The 21,860-nt window shown below is 44.0% G+C and overlaps 1 protein-coding gene across 1 annotated transcript; it reads left to right on the forward strand.

Moving 5' to 3' along the window:
- The first annotated feature begins 10,819 nt into the window (after positions 1–10,819).
- Positions 10,820–20,365, forward strand: LOC129837969 (uncharacterized protein C7orf31-like). The gene is made up of 8 exons (XM_055904572.1): positions 10,820–11,257; positions 11,671–11,742; positions 11,984–12,013; positions 15,635–15,825; positions 15,954–16,042; positions 17,638–17,812; positions 18,624–18,718; positions 18,950–20,365. The coding sequence occupies exons 1-8, from the start codon at positions 11,022–11,024 to the stop codon at positions 20,117–20,119; spliced, it is 2,058 nt and encodes a 685-aa protein (XP_055760547.1). The 5' UTR covers positions 10,820–11,021; the 3' UTR covers positions 20,120–20,365.
- The last annotated feature ends 1,495 nt before the right edge of the window (positions 20,366–21,860 follow it).

Raw genomic sequence — 21,860 nt, forward strand, 5'->3', positions numbered from 1 at the left:
CAGGGCTGTAGTCCAGTAGCCTTGTCTCTCCATATCTGGTTCTTCTTAATAAACAGGGCTGTAGTCCAGTAGCCTTGTCTCTCCATCTCCAGTTCTTCTTAATAAACAGGGCTGTAGTCCAGTGGCCTTGTCTCTCCATCTCTGGTTCTTCTTAATAAACAGGGCTGTAGTCCAGTGGCCTTGTCTCTACATCTCTGGTTCTTCTTAATAAACAGGGCTGTAATCCAGTATTCTTGTCTCTCCATCTGTAGTTCTTCTTAATAAACAGGGCTGTAGTCCAGTGGCCTTGTCTCTCCATCTCTGGTTCTTCTTAATAAACAGGGCTGTGATCCAGTAGCCTTGTCTCTCCATATCCAGTCCTTCTTAATAAACAGGGCTGTAGTCCAGTAGCCTTGTCTCTCCATCTCTGGTCCTTCTTAATAAACAGGGCTGTAGTCCAGTAGCCTTGTCTCTCCATATCCAGTTCTTCTTAATAAACAGAGCTATAGTCCAGTAGCCTTGTCTCTCCATCTCTGGTTCTTCTTAATAAACAGGGCTGTAGTCCAGTGGCCTTGTCTCTCCATCTCTGGTTCTTCTTAATAAACAGGGCTGTAGTCCAGTAGCCTTGTCTCTCCATCTCTGGTTCTTCTTAATAAACAGGGCTGTAGCCCAGTAGCCTTGTCTCTACATCTCTGGTTCTTCTTAATAAACAGGGCTGTAGTCCAGTAGCCTTGTCTCTCCATCTCTGGTTCTTCTTAATAAACAGGGCTGTAGTCCAGTAGCCTTGTCTCTCCATCTGTAGCCCTTCTTAATAAACAGGGCTGTAGTCCAGTGGCCTTGTCTCTACATATCCAGTCCTTCTTAATAAACAGGGCTGTAGTCCAGTAGCCTTGTCTCTCCATCTCTGGTTCTTCTTAATAAACAGGGCTGTAGTCCAGTAGCCTTGTCTCTCCATCTGTAGCCCTTCTTAATAAACAGGGCTGTAGTCCAGTGGCCTTGTCTCTACATATCCAGTCCTTCTTAATAAACAGGGCTGTAGTCCAGTAGCCTTGTCTCTCCATCTCTGGTTCTTCTTAATAAACAGGGCTGTAGTCCAGTAGCCTTGTCTCTCCATCTGTAGCCCTTCTTAATAAACAGGGCTGTAGTCCAGTGGCCTTGTCTCTACATATCCAGTCCTTCTTAATAAACAGGGCTCTAGTCCAGTAGCCTTGTCTCTACATCTCTGGTTCTTCTTAATAAACAGGGCTGTAGTCCAGTAGCCTTGTCTCTCCATATCCAGTCCTTCTTAATAAACAGGGCTGTAGTCCAGTAGCCTTGTCTCTCCATATCCAGTCCTTCTTAATAAACAGGGCTGTAGTCCAGTGGCCTTGTCTCTCCATCTCTGGTTCTTCTTAATAAACAGGGCTGTAGTCCAGTAGCCTTGTCTCTCCATATCCAGTCCTTCTTAATAAACAGGGCTGTAGTCCAGTGGCCTTGTCTCTCCATCTCTGGTTCTTCTTAATAAACAGGGCTGTAGTCCAGTGGCCTTGTCTCTCCATATCTGGTTCTTCTTAATAAACAGGGCTGTAGTCCAGTAGCCTTGTCTCTCCATCTGTAGTTCTTCTTAATAAACAGGGCTGTAGTCCAGTGGCCTTGTCTCTCCATCTCTGGTTCTTCTTAATAAACAGGGCTGTGATCCAGTAGCCTTGTCTCTCCATATCCAGTCCTTCTTAATAAACAGGGCTGTAGTCCAGTAGCCTTGTCTCTCCATCTCTGGTCCTTCTTAATAAACAGGGCTGTAGTCCAGTAGCCTTGTCTCTCCATATCCAGTTCTTCTTAATAAACAGAGCTATAGTCCAGTAGCCTTGTCTCTCCATGTCTGGTTCTTCTTAATAAACAGGGCTGTAGTCCAGTAGCCTTGTCTCTACATCTCTGGTCCTTCTTAATAAACAGGGCTATAGTCCAGTAGCCTTGTCTCTCCATATCTGGTTCTTCTTAATAAACAGGGCTGTAGTCCAGTAGCCTTGTCTCTCCATCTCTGGTTCTTCTTAATAAACAGGGCTGTAGTCCAGTAGCCTTGTCTCTCCATATCTGGTTCTTCTTAATAAACAGGGCTGTAGTCCAGTAGCCTTGTCTCTCCATATCTGGTTCTTCTTAATAAACAGGGCTGTAGTCCAGTAGCCTTGTCTCTCCATCTCCAGTTCTTCTTAATAAACAGGGCTGTAGTCCAGTGGCCTTGTCTCTCCATCTCTGGTTCTTCTTAATAAACAGGGCTGTAGTCCAGTGGCCTTGTCTCTACATCTCTGGTTCTTCTTAATAAACAGGGCTGTAATCCAGTATTCTTGTCTCTCCATCTGTAGTTCTTCTTAATAAACAGGGCTGTAGTCCAGTGGCCTTGTCTCTCCATCTCTGGTTCTTCTTAATAAACAGGGCTGTGATCCAGTAGCCTTGTCTCTCCATATCCAGTCCTTCTTAATAAACAGGGCTGTAGTCCAGTAGCCTTGTCTCTCCATCTCTGGTCCTTCTTAATAAACAGGGCTGTAGTCCAGTAGCCTTGTCTCTCCATATCCAGTTCTTCTTAATAAACAGAGCTATAGTCCAGTAGCCTTGTCTCTCCATCTCTGGTTCTTCTTAATAAACAGGGCTGTAGTCCAGTGGCCTTGTCTCTCCATCTCTGGTTCTTCTTAATAAACAGGGCTGTAGTCCAGTAGCCTTGTCTCTCCATCTCTGGTTCTTCTTAATAAACAGGGCTGTAGTCCAGTAGCCTTGTCTCTACATCTCTGGTTCTTCTTAATAAACAGGGCTGTAGTCCAGTAGCCTTGTCTCTCCATCTCTGGTTCTTCTTAATAAACAGGGCTGTAGTCCAGTAGCCTTGTCTCTCCATCTGTAGCCCTTCTTAATAAACAGGGCTGTAGTCCAGTGGCCTTGTCTCTACATATCCAGTCCTTCTTAATAAACAGAGCTATAGTCCAGTAGCCTTGTCTCTCCATCTCTGGTTCTTCTTAATAAACAGGGCTGTAGTCCAGTGGCCTTGTCTCTCCATCTCTGGTTCTTCTTAATAAACAGGGCTGTAGTCCAGTAGCCTTGTCTCTCCATCTCTGGTTCTTCTTAATAAACAGGGCTGTAGTCCAGTAGCCTTGTCTCTACATCTCTGGTTCTTCTTAATAAACAGGGCTGTAGTCCAGTAGCCTTGTCTCTCCATCTCTGGTTCTTCTTAATAAACAGGGCTGTAGTCCAGTAGCCTTGTCTCTCCATCTGTAGCCCTTCTTAATAAACAGGGCTGTAGTCCAGTGGCCTTGTCTCTACATATCCAGTCCTTCTTAATAAACAGGGCTGTAGTCCAGTAGCCTTGTCTCTCCATCTCTGGTTCTTCTTAATAAACAGGGCTGTAGTCCAGTAGCCTTGTCTCTCCATCTGTAGCCCTTCTTAATAAACAGGGCTGTAGTCCAGTGGCCTTGTCTCTACATATCCAGTCCTTCTTAATAAACAGGGCTGTAGTCCAGTAGCCTTGTCTCTCCATCTCTGGTTCTTCTTAATAAACAGGGCTGTAGTCCAGTAGCCTTGTCTCTACATCTCTGGTTCTTCTTAATAAACAGGGCTGTAGTCCAGTAGCCTTGTCTCTCCATCTCTGGTTCTTCTTAATAAACAGGGCTGTAGTCCAGTAGCCTTGTCTCTCCATATCTGGTTCTTCTTAATAAACAGGGCTGTAGTCCAGTAGCCTTGTCTCTCCATCTCTGGTTCTTCTTAATAAACAGGGCTGTAGTCCAGTAGCCTTGTCTCTACATCTCTGGTTCTTCTTAATAAACAGGGCTGTAGTCCAGTAGCCTTGTCTCTCCATCTCTGGTTCTTCTTAATAAACAGGGCTGTAGTCCAGTAGCCTTGTCTCTCCATCTCTGGTTCTTCTTAATTAACAGGGCTGTAGTCCAGTAGCCTTGTCTCTACATCTCCAGTCCTTAATTAACAGGGCTGTCAGAAAGCTACTTATTGTGCTATACATGTCTATTTCTCTCCCTCTCTGTCTCTCTCACACACACACACGCACATGCACACACACACACACACACATTCTCCCCTCCAGGTCTCCATAGATTAGTTCTGATTTGTTTTTAAATGTGCTTTAAAATATTCACTTTATTCTCCTGGAAACTGGAAACTAGTCCAGCTGGATTGCTTTGAGCTGGCACCAGGCTCCTATCATTCTCAGCAACACAGATGAGAGAGCACTAAGCCAGGAAAGTTGTCTCCATCATATAACTGCTCTAGTATGTATGGCCAGTCCATTGTCCATGAGACAGAAATGGACTGACCATAGGACAGATGGGCTCTACCATCTTCCTTTATCCCATGCGGGCCTGTCTAAATGGGATGTTTTGGCAGAATGATCATTATTTGGCTAATCATGAGGGCATCTTGGAAAAACGTGAGTGGTATGGGGGCCTCGGTGGGAATAAATGGGCCGGTGTGTTAGAAATTCCCCGCCTGATTTCTGGTTCCAGTCCACCCCTCTTCATTGTCTTTGAGATCTGGTACAGAGCAGAGGAGAAGGAAGTGGTGTGATGACGTCTCAGGGGGGTCGGTGGCTGTTGCACCATGTTGTAAACGCGCATCATTAGCCTGTGTACAATGGCTGTTCATTCATTCATTTAAATGTCATGTTCTGCAAATATACTTTTCATATTTTAATTCCCTTACAGCATAGTTATATGTCTTCCCATACAGCATAGTTGTATGTCTTCCCATACAGCATAGTTGTATGTCTTCCCATACAGCATAGTTGTATGTCTTCCCATACAGCATAGTTATATGTCTTCCCATACAGCATAGTTATATGTCTTCCCATACAGCATAGTTATATGTCTTCCCATACAGCATAATTATATGTCTTCCCATACAGCATAATTATGTCTTCCCATACAGCATAATTATATGTCTTCCCATACAGCATAATTATATGTCTTCCCATACAGCATAATTATGTCTTCCCATAAAGCATAATTATATGTCTTCCCATACAGCATAATTATGTCTTCCCATACAGCATAATTATATGTCTTCCCATACAGCATAATTATATGTCTTCCCATACAGCATAATTATGTCTTCCCATAAAGCATAATTATATGTCTTCCCTTACAGCATAATTATGTCTTCCCATAAAGCATAATTATATGTCTTCCCATACACCTTAATTATGTCTTCCCATAAAGCATAATTATATGTCTTCCCATACAGCATAATTATATGTCTTCCCATACAGCATAGTTATATGTCTTCCCATACAGCATAATTATATGTCTTCCCATACAGCATAATTATGTCTTCCCATAAAGCATAATTATATGTCTTCCCATACAGCATAATTATATGTCTTCCCATACAGCATAATTATGTCTTCCCATAAAGCATAATTATATGTCTTCCCTTACAGCATAATTATGTCTTCCCATAAAGCATAATTATATGTCTTCCCATACAGCATAATTATGTCTTCCCATAAAGCATAATTATATGTCTTCCCATACAGCATAATTATATGTCTTCCCATACAGCATAGTTATATGTCTTCCCATACAGCATAATTATATGTCTTCCCATACAGCATAATTATGTCTTCCCATAAAGCATAATTATATGTCTTCCCATACAGCATAATTATATGTCTTCCCATACAGCATAATTATGTCTTCCCATAAAGCATAATTATATGTCTTCCCATACAGCATAATTATATGTCTTCCCATACAGCATAATTATATGTCTTCCCATACAGCATAATTATGTCTTCCCTTACAGCATAATTATGTCTTCCCTTACAGCATAATTATGTCTTCCCTTACAGCATAATTATGTCTTCCCTTACAGCATAATTATGTCTTCCCTTACAGCATAATTATGTCTTCCCTTACAGCATAATTATGTCTTCCCTTACAGCATAATTATGCCTTCCCTTACAGCATAATTATGTCTTCCCTTACAGCATAATTATGTCTTCCCTTACAGCATAATTATGTCTTCCCTTACAGCATAATTATGTCTTCCCTTACAGCATAATTATGTCTTCCCTTACAGCATAATTATGTCTTCCCTTACAGCATAATTATGTCTTCCCTTACAGCATAATTATGTCTTCCCTTACAACATAATTATGTCTTCCCTTACAGCATAATTATGTCTTCCCTTACAGCATAATTATGTCTTCCCTTACAGCATAATTATGTCTTCCCATACAGAATAATTATATGTCTTCCCATACAGAATAATTATGTCTTCCCATACAGCATAATTATATGTCTTCCCATACAGCATAGTTATATGTCTTCCCTTACAGCATAATTATGTCTTCCCTTACAGCATAATTATATGTCTTCCCATACAGCATAATTATATGTCTTCTCATACAGCATAATTATATGTCTTCCCTTACAGCATAATTATGTCTTCCCTTACAGCATAATTATGTCTTCCCTTACAGCATAATTATGTCTTCCCATACAGCATAATTATATGTCTTCCCTTACAGCATAATTATGTCTTCCCTTACAGCATAATTATGTCTTCCCATACAGAATAATGATGTCTTCCCATACAGCATAATTATATGTCTTCCCTTACAGCATAATTATGTCTTCCCTTACAGCATAATTATGTCTTCCCATACAGAATAATGATGTCTTCCCTTACAGCATAATTATGTCTTCCCATACAGAATAATGATGTCTTCCCTTACAGCATAATTATGTCTTCCCATACAGCATAGTTGTATGTCTTCCCATACAGCATAATTATATGTCTTCCCATACAGCATAATTATATGTCTTCCCATACAGCATAATTATGTCTTCCCTTACAGCATAATTATGTCTTCCCATACAGCATAGTTATATGTCTTCCCATACAGCATAATTATATGTCTTCCCATACAGCATAATTATATGTCTTCCCATACAGCATAATTATGTCTTCCCTTACAGCATAATTATGTCTTCCCTTACAGCATAATTATGTCTTCCCATACAGCATAATTATATGTCTTCCCTTACAGCATAATTATGTCTTCCCGTACAGCATAATTATGTCTTCCCATACAGCATAATTATGTCTTCCCATACAGCATAATTATGTCTTCCCTTACAGCATAGTTATATGTCTTCCCTTACAGCATAATTATATGTCTTCCCTTACAGCATAGTTATATGTCTTCCCATATTGTCACGGCTGTTGAATGAAGTAGACCAAGGTGCAGCGTGGTTAGCGTACATATTCCTTTGTTTAAGTGAATACGCAGACAAAACAATAAACACTACAAAACAAACCGTGAAGCTAAAGGCTATGTGCCATAAACAAAGTCAACTTCCCACAAAGACAGGTGGGAAAAAGGGATACCTAAGTATGGTTCTCAATCAGAGACAGCGATAGACAGCTGTCCCTGATTGAAAACCATACCCGGCCAAAACATAGAAATACAAATAATAGAACATAGAATACCCACCCCAACTCACACCCTGACCAAACCAAAATAGAGACATAAAAAGGATCTCTAAGGTCAGGGTGTGACACATACAACATAGTTATATGTCTTCCCTTACAGCATAATTATATGTTTTCCCATACAGCATAGTTGTATGTTTTCCCATACAGCATAGTTGTATGTTTTCCCAGACAGCATAATGTCAACCCACGTTGACACTGAGACTATGCTGTCTAGTCTATGCCTAATGAGGCCTGAACGACAGACAGACAGATAGACAGACAGACAGACAGACAGACAGACAGACAGACAGACAGACAGACAGACAGACAGACAGACAGACAGGCAGGCAGACAGACAGACAGACAGACAGACAGACAGACAGACAGACAGACAGACAGACAGACAGACAGACAGACAGACAGACAGACAGAGACCTACTGTATAACACAACACTGGTATGTTTTCAGCCCTGCGGGTAACAGTTTATGTGGACACCAGTGTGTAGTGAGCTAATCAAACCACCTCTGTAATATCCTGGGTATTAACACCAAGCAGAGCCGACAGAGCCTGGAGAAATCTCTGCATCTACTTCACATGTATAATGCAGCAGCAGGAAATGGAATCCAGAGAGCAGAGCAGCTCTTCAGTTGAGGCTGAACAGGCTGATTGGTCACTGGACTTTGTGTATGCCCCAAATGGGACCCTATTCCCTTTATAGTGTACTACTTTTGACCAGAGTTTATAGATAGTAGTGCACTATATTGGGAATATGGTGCCATTTGTCAGAGGGTGTGTCCCAAGGCAAGTGGAACCCTATTCCCTATATACTGTAGTGCATTACTTTTGACCAGAGCCATATGGGAGCCTATTGGCCCAAAAGAAGTGCACTAAATAGAGAATAGGGTGCTATTTGGGATGCGAGCTTAGTTCTGGGTCAGCTGCGTGAAGTGATACATCTCTGTGTTTTGCTGAGACTTTGGACAAGGTCTCACGAGAATCCCAATTAAGGAGCTAATGCTGAATATGTTTCCTTAATTAAAACAGCTGGTAAACCAGGCGTGTCTAGGCTTCTTGGCAAGCGCTCAATGTTTATGACCAAAATGGCACCCTATTTCCTATGTAGTGTACTACTTTTGACCTGGGCCCGTCGTGCATTATGTAGGCTATAGGGTGCCATTTTGGACGCCCCCACGTCACGTCCATTTGTATTGTATTGATTAAGAGGGATGCGGGGGATGGAACGGTTGCCTAGATTCTAGAATAAGGGCAGGGCATTGTAGGCTAGAAGTGTGTTGTTTTTCACGGCGGGTCTGTTTTTATTGATAGGCGCAGTGTGAATTGAAACGGTGAGTGGGAGATCGCCTGTTTTTAACAAGGTTGACAAGGTTCAAATCAATAAAACACCCCTGGCATTGACACATTTATTAAATTAGTAAACAAAGAAAGTGCTACTTCTATTCTTGATTCTGTGAGAAATTGATCCACAAACTAGGCCAATTGCTCCTGGACAAAAGCCGTTCTTGTGTTTTCTGGAACAGACCGATCCTCGCATAGATTCAGCACTATGGACAGCTAAAGGAGAGATTATTTTCAACGCCGCGAAACCCAGCCTTTGATTCCGATTCCATATTCCATTGTGATTTCACAAGAGAAGGTGACATGCTCTGACGTAATCAACAACGCACGATTGTACTGCCTCAAACCTGTACCGACAGCAAAGAACATCTCAGCGACAGCGAGGCCTTCGCTTCATACAACTCTGACAGTTCTTTCCGATCTAAACCTAACAATGGCGTTGCCGTTGGGAACATAAGGTCGGTAGACCTCTTCGCGCTGAAGTACATTACCCTTTTGACGCAATTTATTCTTGGTTCGTCTGATGTCTTGTGGAGGAAAACAACACATAGGCCTGCATGTGAAACGAACATACAATTAGAATGTACTGCAGTCAGTCTGTGCGAATGTTTAATAACATAGATAGAACGAATTCAATGTGTAGTATTCTAGCTGTGTATCTATCCTGTCATTCTAATGTTATGTGAGCATGCAGGTGAGTGCAGGCCTACGTAAATAAAAGCACGGATAATGAAGGCTATACACTGACATGAGGTCTGGATGAGTTCACACGTGTGTGTGTGTGTGTGTGGAGGAACATGAGTAGCCATGCAGTAACCAGAGCCCACCTCTGTCATTGAACCCATCTGTTGTCATCAGACACTGCCTCATGCTAACCTGTTTGGGTTTCAGGCTTTGTGAAGCTGGTCATTCTTCTCTCTGCTGCTCCACTGAGCTGTGACGCTGTGATATTATCACTGGGGAGACTCCATGACACTTCACTGAGCTGTGACGCTGTGATATTATCACTGGGGAGACTCCATGACACTTCACTGAGCTGTGACGCTGTGATATTATCACTGGGGAGACTCCATGACACTTCACTGAGCAGTGACGCTGTGATATTATCACTGGGGAGACTCCATGACACTTCACTGAGCTGTGACGCTGTGATATTATCACTGGGGAGACTCCATGACACTTCACTGAGCAGTGACACTGATATTATCACTGGGGAGACTCCATGACACTTCACTGAGCAGTGACACTGATATTATCACTGGGGAGACTCCATGACACTTCACTGAGCTGTGACACTGTGATATTATCACTGGGGAGACTCCATGACACTTCACTGAGCTGTGACGCTGGGATATTATCACTGGGGAGACTCCATGACACTTCACTGAGCTGTCACGCTGTGATGTTAGTAGTATCTTCCTGTATGGTACAGGTCCTGCTGAGAGCACAGACACAGAGACCAAGCCTGTGTGCTGCTCAGCCTAGACAGTGGATAGGGTGTCACTAACCCAGATCCTGTTGCGGACGCTAGCCTACTGTTGTTGACAACGCCATCGTCACTATGACCAGCCTAGGGATCCAGCAACGTCCCGCTGACCACAGACAGATAGGGAGGAGTCCTTTACTCCTGTCTCACAAACAGAGGTCCTCCTCCTCCCTGCCCCTCCTGAAACACCTGCACCAGGCCGGGGGGGCGCACGCTGTCGCTGAGCCCCAGACAGACCCTTCGCTGGATGGCTACTTCTCCCTCCTCCAGCGACTGAAAGAGGAGACTTCCATGTACAAACAGAACAAGGAGCTGCAACAGGTACAGAGCAGGAAGCCATGGTGTAAGCAGCAGCCTCACTCTCCACCTCTGCCCAGGTAAGAGAAGAGCAGTCTTATCCTGCTGCATGACTCCATTTTGTTTGCCAGTGCACTACAGTATATTTGATTATTGTACTGTCTGTGTTGTACATCATATCTTGGTGCACTATGGGAACTACATGTAGCTTAGCTGATGAAAATAAATCCTTTAGTCTGTCATAGACTTGATGGTCAGAGATGTTAGGAATGATGTCACATGGGAATGTTAGCGGGTCACATCTGAATAGGTGTGTCGTTGGGAACCCTAGTCTACATCCCAAATGACATTCTATTCCATTTATAGTGCACTACTTTTGACCTGTCCAAATAGGGAATAGGGTCCCATTAGGGACGCCCTTGACCTTGACTTGTTCCTCAGCAACAGGTTTAAATGTCCTCTTGCAGTCCTCTTCCCAGAGGCCCTAGCAGCAGAGTCCCACCACTTCCCGGAGTTCCCACTAGCAGCCGCAGGGTCTTACCGTCGGGTCGTACCCAGCGTAGACTGAGCCAGCACTCCAGCCACAAGATGGCGTCCTCCTCCTCCTCCTCCTCCCAGAAGGGTAAACACACCCCTGCCATCATCAAGGGGCATCGCCACTTAAGCTACGGAGGATCCGTCCCACCTGAGTAAGATTAGCATTAGGACTATGACTTTCTATTGGTCCAATGTACACGGATGGCTGACGGAAACTTGTCTTCTGATTTACTGGAACCCCTCTGAGTGTCAAGCATTCAGTAACATTCAGAAAATTCTCTCTCAAAATAATATAAACATTTAAAAATGTATGAGCCAAAGTCCTTGCTTTCGAGTAATTATGAGATTGTGGATTGATTGAAAATGTGCTAACCATTTTTCTCCCTTGAAATGTCAACATTCACCTACCAAGGGTATGTTGTATTTGTTGGGGTTGCGTTCCAAATGGCACCCTATTCCCTACACTGTGCACTCCTTTTGACCAGTACTGCACTCTATAGGGAATAGGGTGCCATTTGAGAGGCAACTGAGGGTTGTTCTCCTTTAAGCCAGTGTGTCTTCACAGGAACATCACCATTCAACAGTTTTATGACCTTACGCCTACCAAGAAAAGTAACGTCCGCCTCAACGACCAGCTGTAGGTTGCCTTTTACATGTTATAATGTGTGTCCCAAATGGCACCTTATTCCCTATATGGTGCACTATTGTTGACCAGGGCCCATATGGTTGTGGTCAAAAAGTAGTGCACTATAAAGGGAAGAGGGTGCCATTTGGGATGAACTGCTATAGTTCATCACTGGACCATGGCTGAAATCAGTTTTACACCAATATAATGTTCATATGGATTATCCTCTTATTTTACAAACATTTATTTTCAGTATACCAAAACCAACGGACATCAACATCGCGTAAGTACTCATTTTGTGATCTAAATCAGTTTCTCATTCTCAATTGTTACAGTACTACTGGAATATCCTTCTACAGTAATTGTTACAGTACTACTGTAATATCCTTCTACAGTAATTGTTACAGTACTACTGGAATATCCTTCTACAGTAATTGTTACAGTACTACTGTAATATCCTTCTACAGTAATTGTTACAGTACTACTGGAATATCCTTCTACAGTAATTGTTACAGTACTACTGGAATATCCTTCTACAGTAATTGTTACAGTACTACTGTATTTTCCTTCTACAGTAATTGTTACAGTACTACTGTAATATCCTTCTACAGTAATTGTTACAGTACTACTGTAATATCCTTCTACAGTAATTGTTACAGTACTACTGTAATATCCTTCTACAGTAATTGTTACAGTACTACTGGAATATCCTTCTACAGTAATTGTTACAGTACTACTGTATTTTCCTTCTACAGTAATTGTTACAGTACTACTGTAATATCCTTCTACAGTAATTGTTACAGTACTACTGGAATATCCTTCTACAGTAATTGTTACAGTACTACTGTATTTTTCTTCTACAGTAACAGTTACATTACTATTGTAATATCCTTCTACAGCAGGGCTCTCGAACCCTGTTCCTGGAGAGCTACCCTCCTGTAGGTTTTCCCTCGAACCCTGTTCCTGGAGAGATACCCTCCTGTAGGTTTTAACTCCAACCCTGTTCCTGGAGAGCCACCATCCTGTAGGTTTTCACTACAACCCTAATCTAGCACACCCCCCGATTCTAATAATTAGCTGGTTGATAAGCTGAATCAGGTTAGTTACAACTGTAGTTGGAGCGAAAACCTACAGGAGGGTAGCTCTCTAGGAACAGGGTTGTAGTGAAAACTTACAGGAGGGTAGCTCTCCAGGAACAGGGTTGTAGTGAAAACCTACAGGAGGGTGGTTCTCCAGGAACAGGGTTGGAGTGAAAACCTACAGGAGGGTAGCTCTCCAGGAACAGGGTTGGAGTTAAAACCTACAGGAGGGTAGCTCTCCAGGAACAGGGTTGGAGTTAAAACCTACAGGAGGGTAGCTCTCCAGGAACAGGGTTGGAGTGAAAACCTACAGGAGGGTAGTTCTCTAGGAACAGGGTTGGAGTGAAAACCTACAGGAGGGTAGTTCTCTAGGAACAGGGTTGGAGTTAAAACCTACAGGAGGGTAGCTCTCCAGGAACAGGGTTGGAGTGAAAACCTACAGGAGGGTAGCTCTCCAGGAACAGGGTTGGAGTTAAAACCTACAGGAGGGTAGCTCTCCAGGAACAGGGTTGGAGTGAAAACCTACAGGAGGGTAGTTCTCTAGGAACAGGGTTGGAGTGAAAACCTACAGGAGGGTAGCTCTCCAGGAACAGTGTTGGAGACCCCAGTTCTACATAAACTACTTATATACAGTTGGTCTCTGCTTCCTTTATTGTTATGCCCTCCCCCTCAACAGTAAGATCATTATAAAATGTATAGGATTAATATCCGTCTAACTGCTTACTGTGTATGAAATGTCTCTGTGTCCTTTATTGCTCTGCCCTCCCAACAGAGGAGAAAGGACACAGTTTATAGCGCTAATATCATTTTAAACTGACTGCTTCAATACAGTTGTAATGCCTGTCCTTCCTTCACTGCTATGCCCTCCCTCCCTACAGAGAGATAATGATACAGTTGTAATGCCTGTCCTTCCTTCACTGCTATGCCCTCCCTCCCTACAGAGAGATAATGATACAGTTGAAATGCCTGTCCTTCCTTCGCTGCTATGCCCCCCTCCCTACAGAGAGATAATGATACAGTTGTAATGCCTATCCTTCCTTCACTGCTATGCCCTCCCTCCCTACAGAGAGATAATGATACAGTTGTAATGCCTGTCCTTCCTTCGCTGCTATGCCCCCCTCCCTACAGAGAGATAATGATACAGTTGTAATGCCTATCCTTCCTTCACTGCTATGCCCTCCCTCCCTACAGAGAGATAATGATACAGTTGTAATGCCTGTCCTTCCTTCGCTGCTATGCCCCCCTCCCTACAGAGAGATAATGATACAGTTGTAATGCCTGTCCTTCCTTCACTGCTATGCCCTCCCTCCCTACAGAGAGATAATGATACTGTCCTTCCTTCACTGCTATGCCCTCCCTGCCTACAGAGAGATAATGATACAGTTGTAATGCCTGTCCTTCCTTCGCTGCTATGCCCCCCTCCCTACAGAGAGATAATGATACAGTTGTAATGCCTGTCCTTCCTTCACTGCTATGCCCTCCCTCCCTACAGAGAGATAATGATACAGTTGTAATGCCTGTCCTTCCTTCACTGCTATGCCCTCCCTGCCTACAGAGAGATAATGATACAGTTGTAATGCCTGTCCTTCCTTCGCTGCTATGCCCCCCTCCCTACAGAGAGATAATGATACTGTCCTTCCTTCACTGCTATGCCCTCCCTCCCTACAGAGAGATAATGATACAGTTGAAATGCCTGTCCTTCCTTCACTGCTATGCCCTCCCTGCCTACAGAGAGATAATGCTACTGTCCTTTCTTCACTGCTATGCCCTCCCTCCCTACAGAGAGATAATGATACAGTTGTAATGCCTGTCCTTCCTTCGCTGCTATGCCCCCCTCCCTACAGAGAGATAATGATACTGTCCTTTCTTCACTGCTATGCCCTCCCTCCCTACAGAGAGATAATGATACAGTTGTAATGCCTGTCCTTCCTTCGCTGCTATGCCCCCCTCCCTACAGAGAGATAATGATACTGTCCTTTCTTCACTGCTATGCCCTCCCTCCCTACAGAGAGATAATGATACAGTTGTAATGCCTGTCCTTCCTTCGCTGCTATGCCCCCCTCCCTACAGAGAGATAATGATACTGTCCTTCCTTCGCTGCTATGCCCTCCCTCCCTACAGAGAGATAATGATACTGTCCTTCCTTCACTGCTATGCCCTCCCTCCCTACAGAGAGATAATGATACAGTTGTAATGCCTGTCCTTCCTTCGCTGCTATGCCCCCCTCCCTACAGAGAGATAATGATACTGTCCTTTCTTCACTGCTATGCCCTCCCTCCCTACAGAGAGATAATGATACAGTTGTAATGCCTGTCCTTCCTTCACTGCTATGCCCTCCCTGCCTACAGAGAGATAATGATACAGTTGTAATGCCTGTCCTTTCTTCACTGCTATGCCCTCCCTCCCTACAGAGAGATAATGATACAGTTGTAATGCCTGTCCTTCCTTCGCTGCTATGCCCCCCTCCCTACAGAGAGATAATGATACTGTCCTTCCTTCACTGCTATGCCCCCCTCCCTACAGAGAGATAATGATACTGTCCTTCCTTCACTGCTATGCCCTCCCTCCCTACAGAGAGATAATGATACAGTTGAAATGCCTGTCCTTCCTTCGCTGCTATGCCCCCCTCCCTACAGAGAGATAATGATACAGTTGAAATGCCTATCCTTCCTTCACTGCTATGCCCTCCCTCCCTACAGAGAGATAATGATACAGTTGAAATGCCTGTCCTTCCTTCACTGCTATGCCCTCCCTCCCTACAGAGAGATAATGATACAGTTGTAATGCCTGCCCTTCCTCCACTGCTATGCCCTCCCTCCCTACAGAGAGATAATGATAACGGTTCCGATTCCAAAAGAACATCCGTATCAGGCCCACATCTCCCGCTTTGCCCTGTTCCCAACGTTCCGCTCACCAGATGACCCCGACACAGGCGTGAGAGCTGCGTCCCTACGACCTCTGAACCCCCTCGTCCCGGCCTCTGCTCCAGAGGTCACCGTGCTGAGAAAGACAAAAGGTGGTGTGCATGTGTGCTTGTGCATGTGTGTGTGTGTCTGTATGTGTGTCTGCGTGCTTGCCCGTAGAAGGTTGCACACACAAGCACAAGCCTCATTCCCATATGAAGTGTCTTGTCTTCAATCCCAGGAGGTCCTTATCGTCATGAGGTACTGGAGGCACCCATGACAACCAGGAAGAAAACCATATCATGGCCAGGACAACATGGCTTCCTGGATGTGAGTAGCTACAGTACAGTCATTTAGTTAAGCCAGGTTTCCCGCTCACTGTACACAGAAACAGGTGCGTCCCAAAATAGCACAATATTCCCCATAGAGTGCACTGCATAGGGTATCGAATGCTATTTGGGAGGCAGAATATGATCCTTAATGTTATATTTCATCTCATCTGACCAGTGAAGCCCAATAAATGAATGTTCTCACTGAAGTGAATGACTAGAGATTTGTTCTAAATGGTACCCAATTCCTTAATGCTATTCTATTCCTTAGTGGTACCCTATTCCTTAATGCTAGTCTATTCCTTAATGGTACCCTATTCCTTCATGGTAGTCTATTCCTTAATGGTAGTCTATTCCTTAATGGTACCCTATTCCTTAATGGCACCATATTCCTTAAAACTTCTTAAGGCTAGGGGGCAGTATTCGGAAGTTTGGATGACTGAGGTGCCCAAAGTAAACTGCCTATTACTCAGGCCCAGAAGCTAGGATATGCATATGCATGGTAATATTGGATAGAAAACACTCTAAAGTTTCTAAAACGGTTAAAATAATGTCTGTCAGTATAACAGAACTGATTTGGCAGGCGAAACCCCGAGGACAATCCATCCAGGAATTTTATTTTTGAGGTCATTGGATTTTCCAATGCTTTTCTATGGGAAAGAATAATTATTAGGACCCAGATTGCAGTTTCTATGGCTTCCACTAGATGTCAACAGTCTTTTTTTTGTTTTTGTGGAAAAATTAAGAAGTAGTCGTATTCTTTCTAAGTGTCACTCAGGTGGACTCTAGTCTTTTGGTGCTCGTGAATGAGAGTGCGCTCCTCGTTGTTTTTCTCCGGTATTGGAAACAGTTTATTCCGTCTTAAATTGTATAGATTATTTACATATTAGTGTACCTGAGGTTGGATTAGAAACGTTGTTTGAAATGTTTGGACCAAGTTTACAGGTAACTTATTAGATCCTTTGTAGGCATGTTGGGCGAGTTGGAACCGGTGTATTTCTGAATCAAACGCGGCAATTTTTGGGATATAAATAAGGCCTTTATCGAACAAAACGACCATTCATTGTGTAACTGAGACCTTTGGGATTGCAAAAAGATGAAGATCTTCAAAGATAAGTGATTTATTTTATCGCTATTTCTGACTTTCGTGATGCACTGTTTGGTTGGAAAATGTTTTTTATGCTTTTGTATGCGGGGCGCTGTCCTCAGATAATCGCATGGTATGCTTTTGCCGTAAAGCCTTTTTGAAGCCTGAGAAAGCGGCTGGATTAATAAGACGTGAAGCTTTTAAAGGATGCAAGACACTTGTATCGTCATGAATGTTTAATATTATTAATTTAGTATTTTTGAATTTCGCTCTCTGCAATTTACCGGATGTTGTCAAGGGATCCCTAAGAGGTTTTAATGGTACCCTTTACCTTAATGGCACCATATTCCTTAATAATACCCTATTCCAGGGCCCTGCTCAAAAGTTGTGCACTTTTAAGGGAATCGGGTGCCATTTGGGAAACAACCTAAGGAAGAAGGTCACATGCACACTCCATCTGTTCCCGACACCTGTGTCCTGTCTCACCTTTCTCTTTGTCTCTCTCTCAGCACCCAGTTAAGGGCGAGGCCCAGACCCAGGTATTCTACCCTAAGTCCCAGAAGACAGTGTTTCCCAACCCCACCTTGCGTGACTGGGACGTCACGCTGTCTGAACGAACAGCCAACATGCTCCGCAACGTAGAGAAGTCCCACTGGGTCACCTCCTACCAGCTTCACTACACAGGTATAGAGAGCTGAGCCCCAAACACACTGTATCCCAAAAGGCATCCTATTCCCTATGTAGTCCATAGGGCTCTGGTCAAAAGATATAGGGGACAGGGTGCCATTTGAGATGCAACCAGAGACATGGAGGAATACTCCAGACTAGTTGGACCAGGGAACTGGCGGCCCGCGGATCAATTTAACAATTATTATTGTACATGTTTTTTAGGAACTCAGTCTGGGTCTCAACTTCCTGTTGACAGTTAGAACAGTAGAATACACAAGGTGCAAGTTTTGAAATGTGGTTGTGGATCATCAGTTTTTCTCTTGTTTTTCTACAGTCACTCAATTAGCCCCATGTCTGCTACCATGTTTTAGATTGGTTAGTTAGTCTAGCCAGCTATCTAAACTTGTAGTAATCATGGTTGAATTACTGACTGGGGGGGCCCCATTGATGTTGTTAGTCACTCTCACTCCGATACCATATTAAAAACGGCAAGCATTTATCTCCACCTATGGCAAAATGTGTAGAATTGCAATAAATTATCTGTAAAACTGCTAAATCTTTTTATTTTCTCCCCATGGCAAAATTTGTAGAATTGTATGAAATTAGTTATAAAACTGCCAAATTTTCTGTGGGCCGGCTCTGACTGCATATGTGGGTATGGATGTGGGTAGGCAGACCCACGAGCCACTGTGGCCCCTCAGGATGAGTTCAGATTTCTTGTGGCCCCCACCCCCATCAAAGTTACCCATCCTGAGTTAGACCATATCGGTCGGAAACAGCATCAACACACTTTTGCAAACATGGAGTTAATATATTTCTACTCCAGGCACTGGTCCTACTAATCCCTTGAGGTTGGATGACTTCCATGAGAACACCATTGACATGATCACTGGGAAGATAACTCCCTACACAACACAGCTGGTACGTACAGTAACGTATGAATCACCTGAATATACAGTGTAACAGTTGCTCCTACGTTTAACTGCTTCGCTGGAATAACACATTAGCCTCCAAACCTTCTTTACCTTCCCCAACTACCATACAAATAGTTTTAGACTGCTTAAACAAGCACACAGTTTTTCTTCAGTATCACTTTACTCTGATGACTGAACGAGACAAACCTCCTAACAAACCAGTGCTTGTCTCTCTCAGAGGGAGCGATCCCACCCCGTCCTGCTGCCCCCTAAACCACGAGACGGGCGCAAGGCCAGAATACGCCAGGGCCGTCATACGGTGGAGAGCACCTACCACCCTCCTGTCACTGCCCCAGCAGCAGAGTCCCACAGCGTAGACCAGACTTCCACACAGAATCACCCTGCTGGGCCTCTGGGAACTATGTCTGGTCACCAAAGTCATCAGGAGATAAAGGCGAACGCTTCTACTCAGGACGGCCATCCCAACAACAGCCACAGCCACTCAGAGCTCAGTCTATTCAGGCCTGGGGCTGGAGATGTGTCTGGGCCTGGGCCTGGAGATGTGTCTGGGCCTGAGCCTGCTCAGGTGTCTGGGTATGTGTTCCCTGGTCACCACCTTCAAGATCAAGGCTCCAGGTGTGAGAGGTGTGGGGAGGAGAGGTGTGAGTGCCAGGTCAAGGAGGCCAGAGAAGGGCTCCATCACCCAGGGCCAGGGGCAATAGACCCCCAGCAGAGCAACCAGGTTCCCAGAGCCTCCCTGGAGAAGGGGGTGGTGGAGAAGGTCACAGACACAGAGAGCTCTCTGGCCTTGTATAGCCGCCAGCTGCCCCATCCTCCCCTGAATGAGACCACAGAGGTCACCAACGAGAATAACACCCAGAGAGAGGTCTGGTACGAGGACGTTCCTAGCAGCAAGAAGCAGAGCTACACAGCATCAGGGGGTAACCCGTTCAGCCTGAGCCAGCCAGCTCCAGCATTGGCTACTAACAACACAGGGGCGGCATATGAATCTGAGACAGAGCTGTCTGCTGCTGATCTGGTCTCTCCCAACATCCGTAACTGGCGCTCAAGCGGGAATTTAGTTCTGGGTTCTGAGATGACTGCCAATCAGACCCTTGAAGAACAAGATCGGGAGTGGCAGAACAGAGAGATCCCCATCCCACGCAGTATCTCCAACCCCTGTATCCAACCCCGTCCACATGCCCTGCCTTCCACCCACCCAGGGGAGAGGGGCAGGGGCCGGTGCCAGTTGGCCCTGTTGGAGCTCCAGGACTCCTTCAGTAAGTCGGAGGTCCACCGCCTCTTCCACAGCTCCCTCCAGGGGGGCGCCGTCAACCTGCAGGACAATGTACACACCGGGAGAAAGCACCGCTTCTACGGCTTCAACTCCTTCTATTACCACAACTGAGCACTGTATTGTAGACCTACCACTATGCCCACAGTCTGTAGGGAGTGGAAGACATCAGAGGGCTTAGTGAGTTAAATGGGTCTAAGGTCCACAACGTTATCTCTTCATGATGGGAAATCCAACCATATACTGTCGCTTACTCAAAGCTACTGACATGTCTGTCTTATGATGTCTGTCTTATGATGTCTGTCTTATGATGTCTGTCTTTCTATGTGCAGGTGGTTCTAATAAAATCCTCCAGAATTAGTTTGCATGCTTTGAGTGTATATATGTGGCACTATACATGACACATTGAAAGATTGAATGACTGATGAACACATGAAACGGTCACATTTACGGTCCGTTAAAGTATAAAGACATCTACAGATGACTAATAATACAAGTGGACCATGTTGAATTACTATCTCTGGTGAAGGAGTCCACCTCAGACTATATACTTTGATGTGTATGTAGCCAGATACAGAGCCAGATACAGATACAGAATCCAGATACAGAATCCAGATACAGAGACAGATACAGATACAGAGACAGATACAGAATCCAGATACAGAGCCAGATGCAGAGCCAGATACAAAGACAGATACAGAGACAGATACAGAATCCAGATACAGAATCCAGATACAGAGACAGATACAGAATCCAGATACAGAGCCAGATACAGAATCCAGATACAGAGCCAGATACAGAGCCAGATACAGAGCCAGATACAGAATCCAGATACAGAGCCAGATACAGAATCCAGATACAGAGCCAGATACAGAATCCAGATACAGAGCCAGATACAGAATCCAGATACAGAGCCAGATACAGAATCCATATTTTCAGAGAAAAAATATATTTTCACCTCCAACACCATGTGTTGCCTTTCAGATTGGCTTTACAGCTTGACACAAAAGACTGTTGTGTGTTCCATGCCAGTGAGTCATCCCGGAGTGGAATGTCCTTGAGCGTTCTACAGCAGTCTGTCATTCCATCTTAGTCAGCTACATACTCTCTAAGAAATGACGCTCAGAGTACAGCAGGGATCTGGAGAGATCTACTGATCACTGATCATGTACTGATGTTGTTCAGACAAATAAAACTAATTATGAATTATAATTGTATAAGACTGCATGTGAAATAACTTAAAAGCTCTTGATCATGTTTTATCTAGCTAGATGTGTAGTGCCAATTCACTGTGTAAATCAGTTTCATTCACATAGAAAATATAGACTAGAAAATATAGACATTGTTTTTAGTAGGTTTATGACCATAATTTCTTCCTATGACAGCAACATCTTCTCCGGGACATCAGTGGTTATTATATCGTTTGTCCAGTAGATGGCAGTGTAGGCCAGCATTTCCCAGTTCCTGGAAGCCTCTCAAAGGATGCTCAGCTGACCTCAGACAAGTGACCTTTGACCCCACTACCCTGTTGCATAATTCTCTCATGTGGCCATAACTCAACAGCATGCCACCATGTAAAATATGTGCTTTGATTGTAAAAAAGAAGAAGAAAAAGAAATCAGGCAGGCTATGCTACAGTTGAACACCATCAGCTCTAAAACACTGCACTATAGGCCTAACTCAGAAAAACACTGTCAACCTAACTCAGAACAACACTATAGGCCTAACTCAGAACACTATAGGCCTAACTCAGAACAACACTATAGGCCTAACTCAGAACAACACTGTAGGCCTAACTCAGAACAACACTGTAGGCCTAACTCAGAACAACACTGTAGGCCTAACTCAGAACAAC

This window comes from Salvelinus fontinalis, chromosome 38 (assembly GCF_029448725.1).
Source record: "Salvelinus fontinalis isolate EN_2023a chromosome 38, ASM2944872v1, whole genome shotgun sequence".
NCBI classification, from domain to species: domain Eukaryota; kingdom Metazoa; phylum Chordata; class Actinopteri; order Salmoniformes; family Salmonidae; genus Salvelinus; species Salvelinus fontinalis.

Excerpts from the sequence above, each read along its gene's own strand:
- LOC129837969 (XM_055904572.1), top strand. The coding sequence starts at position 11,022 with ATGTCCTCTTGCAGTCCTCTTCCCAGAGGCCCTAGCAGCAGAGTCCCA. Across the intron at positions 12,014-15,634 it reads CCAACGGACATCAACATCGC|AGAGATAATGATAACGGTTC; the intron begins GTAAGTACTCAT and ends CCCTCCCTACAG. Across the intron at positions 15,826-15,953 it reads CGTGCTGAGAAAGACAAAAG|GAGGTCCTTATCGTCATGAG; the intron begins GTGGTGTGCATG and ends CTTCAATCCCAG.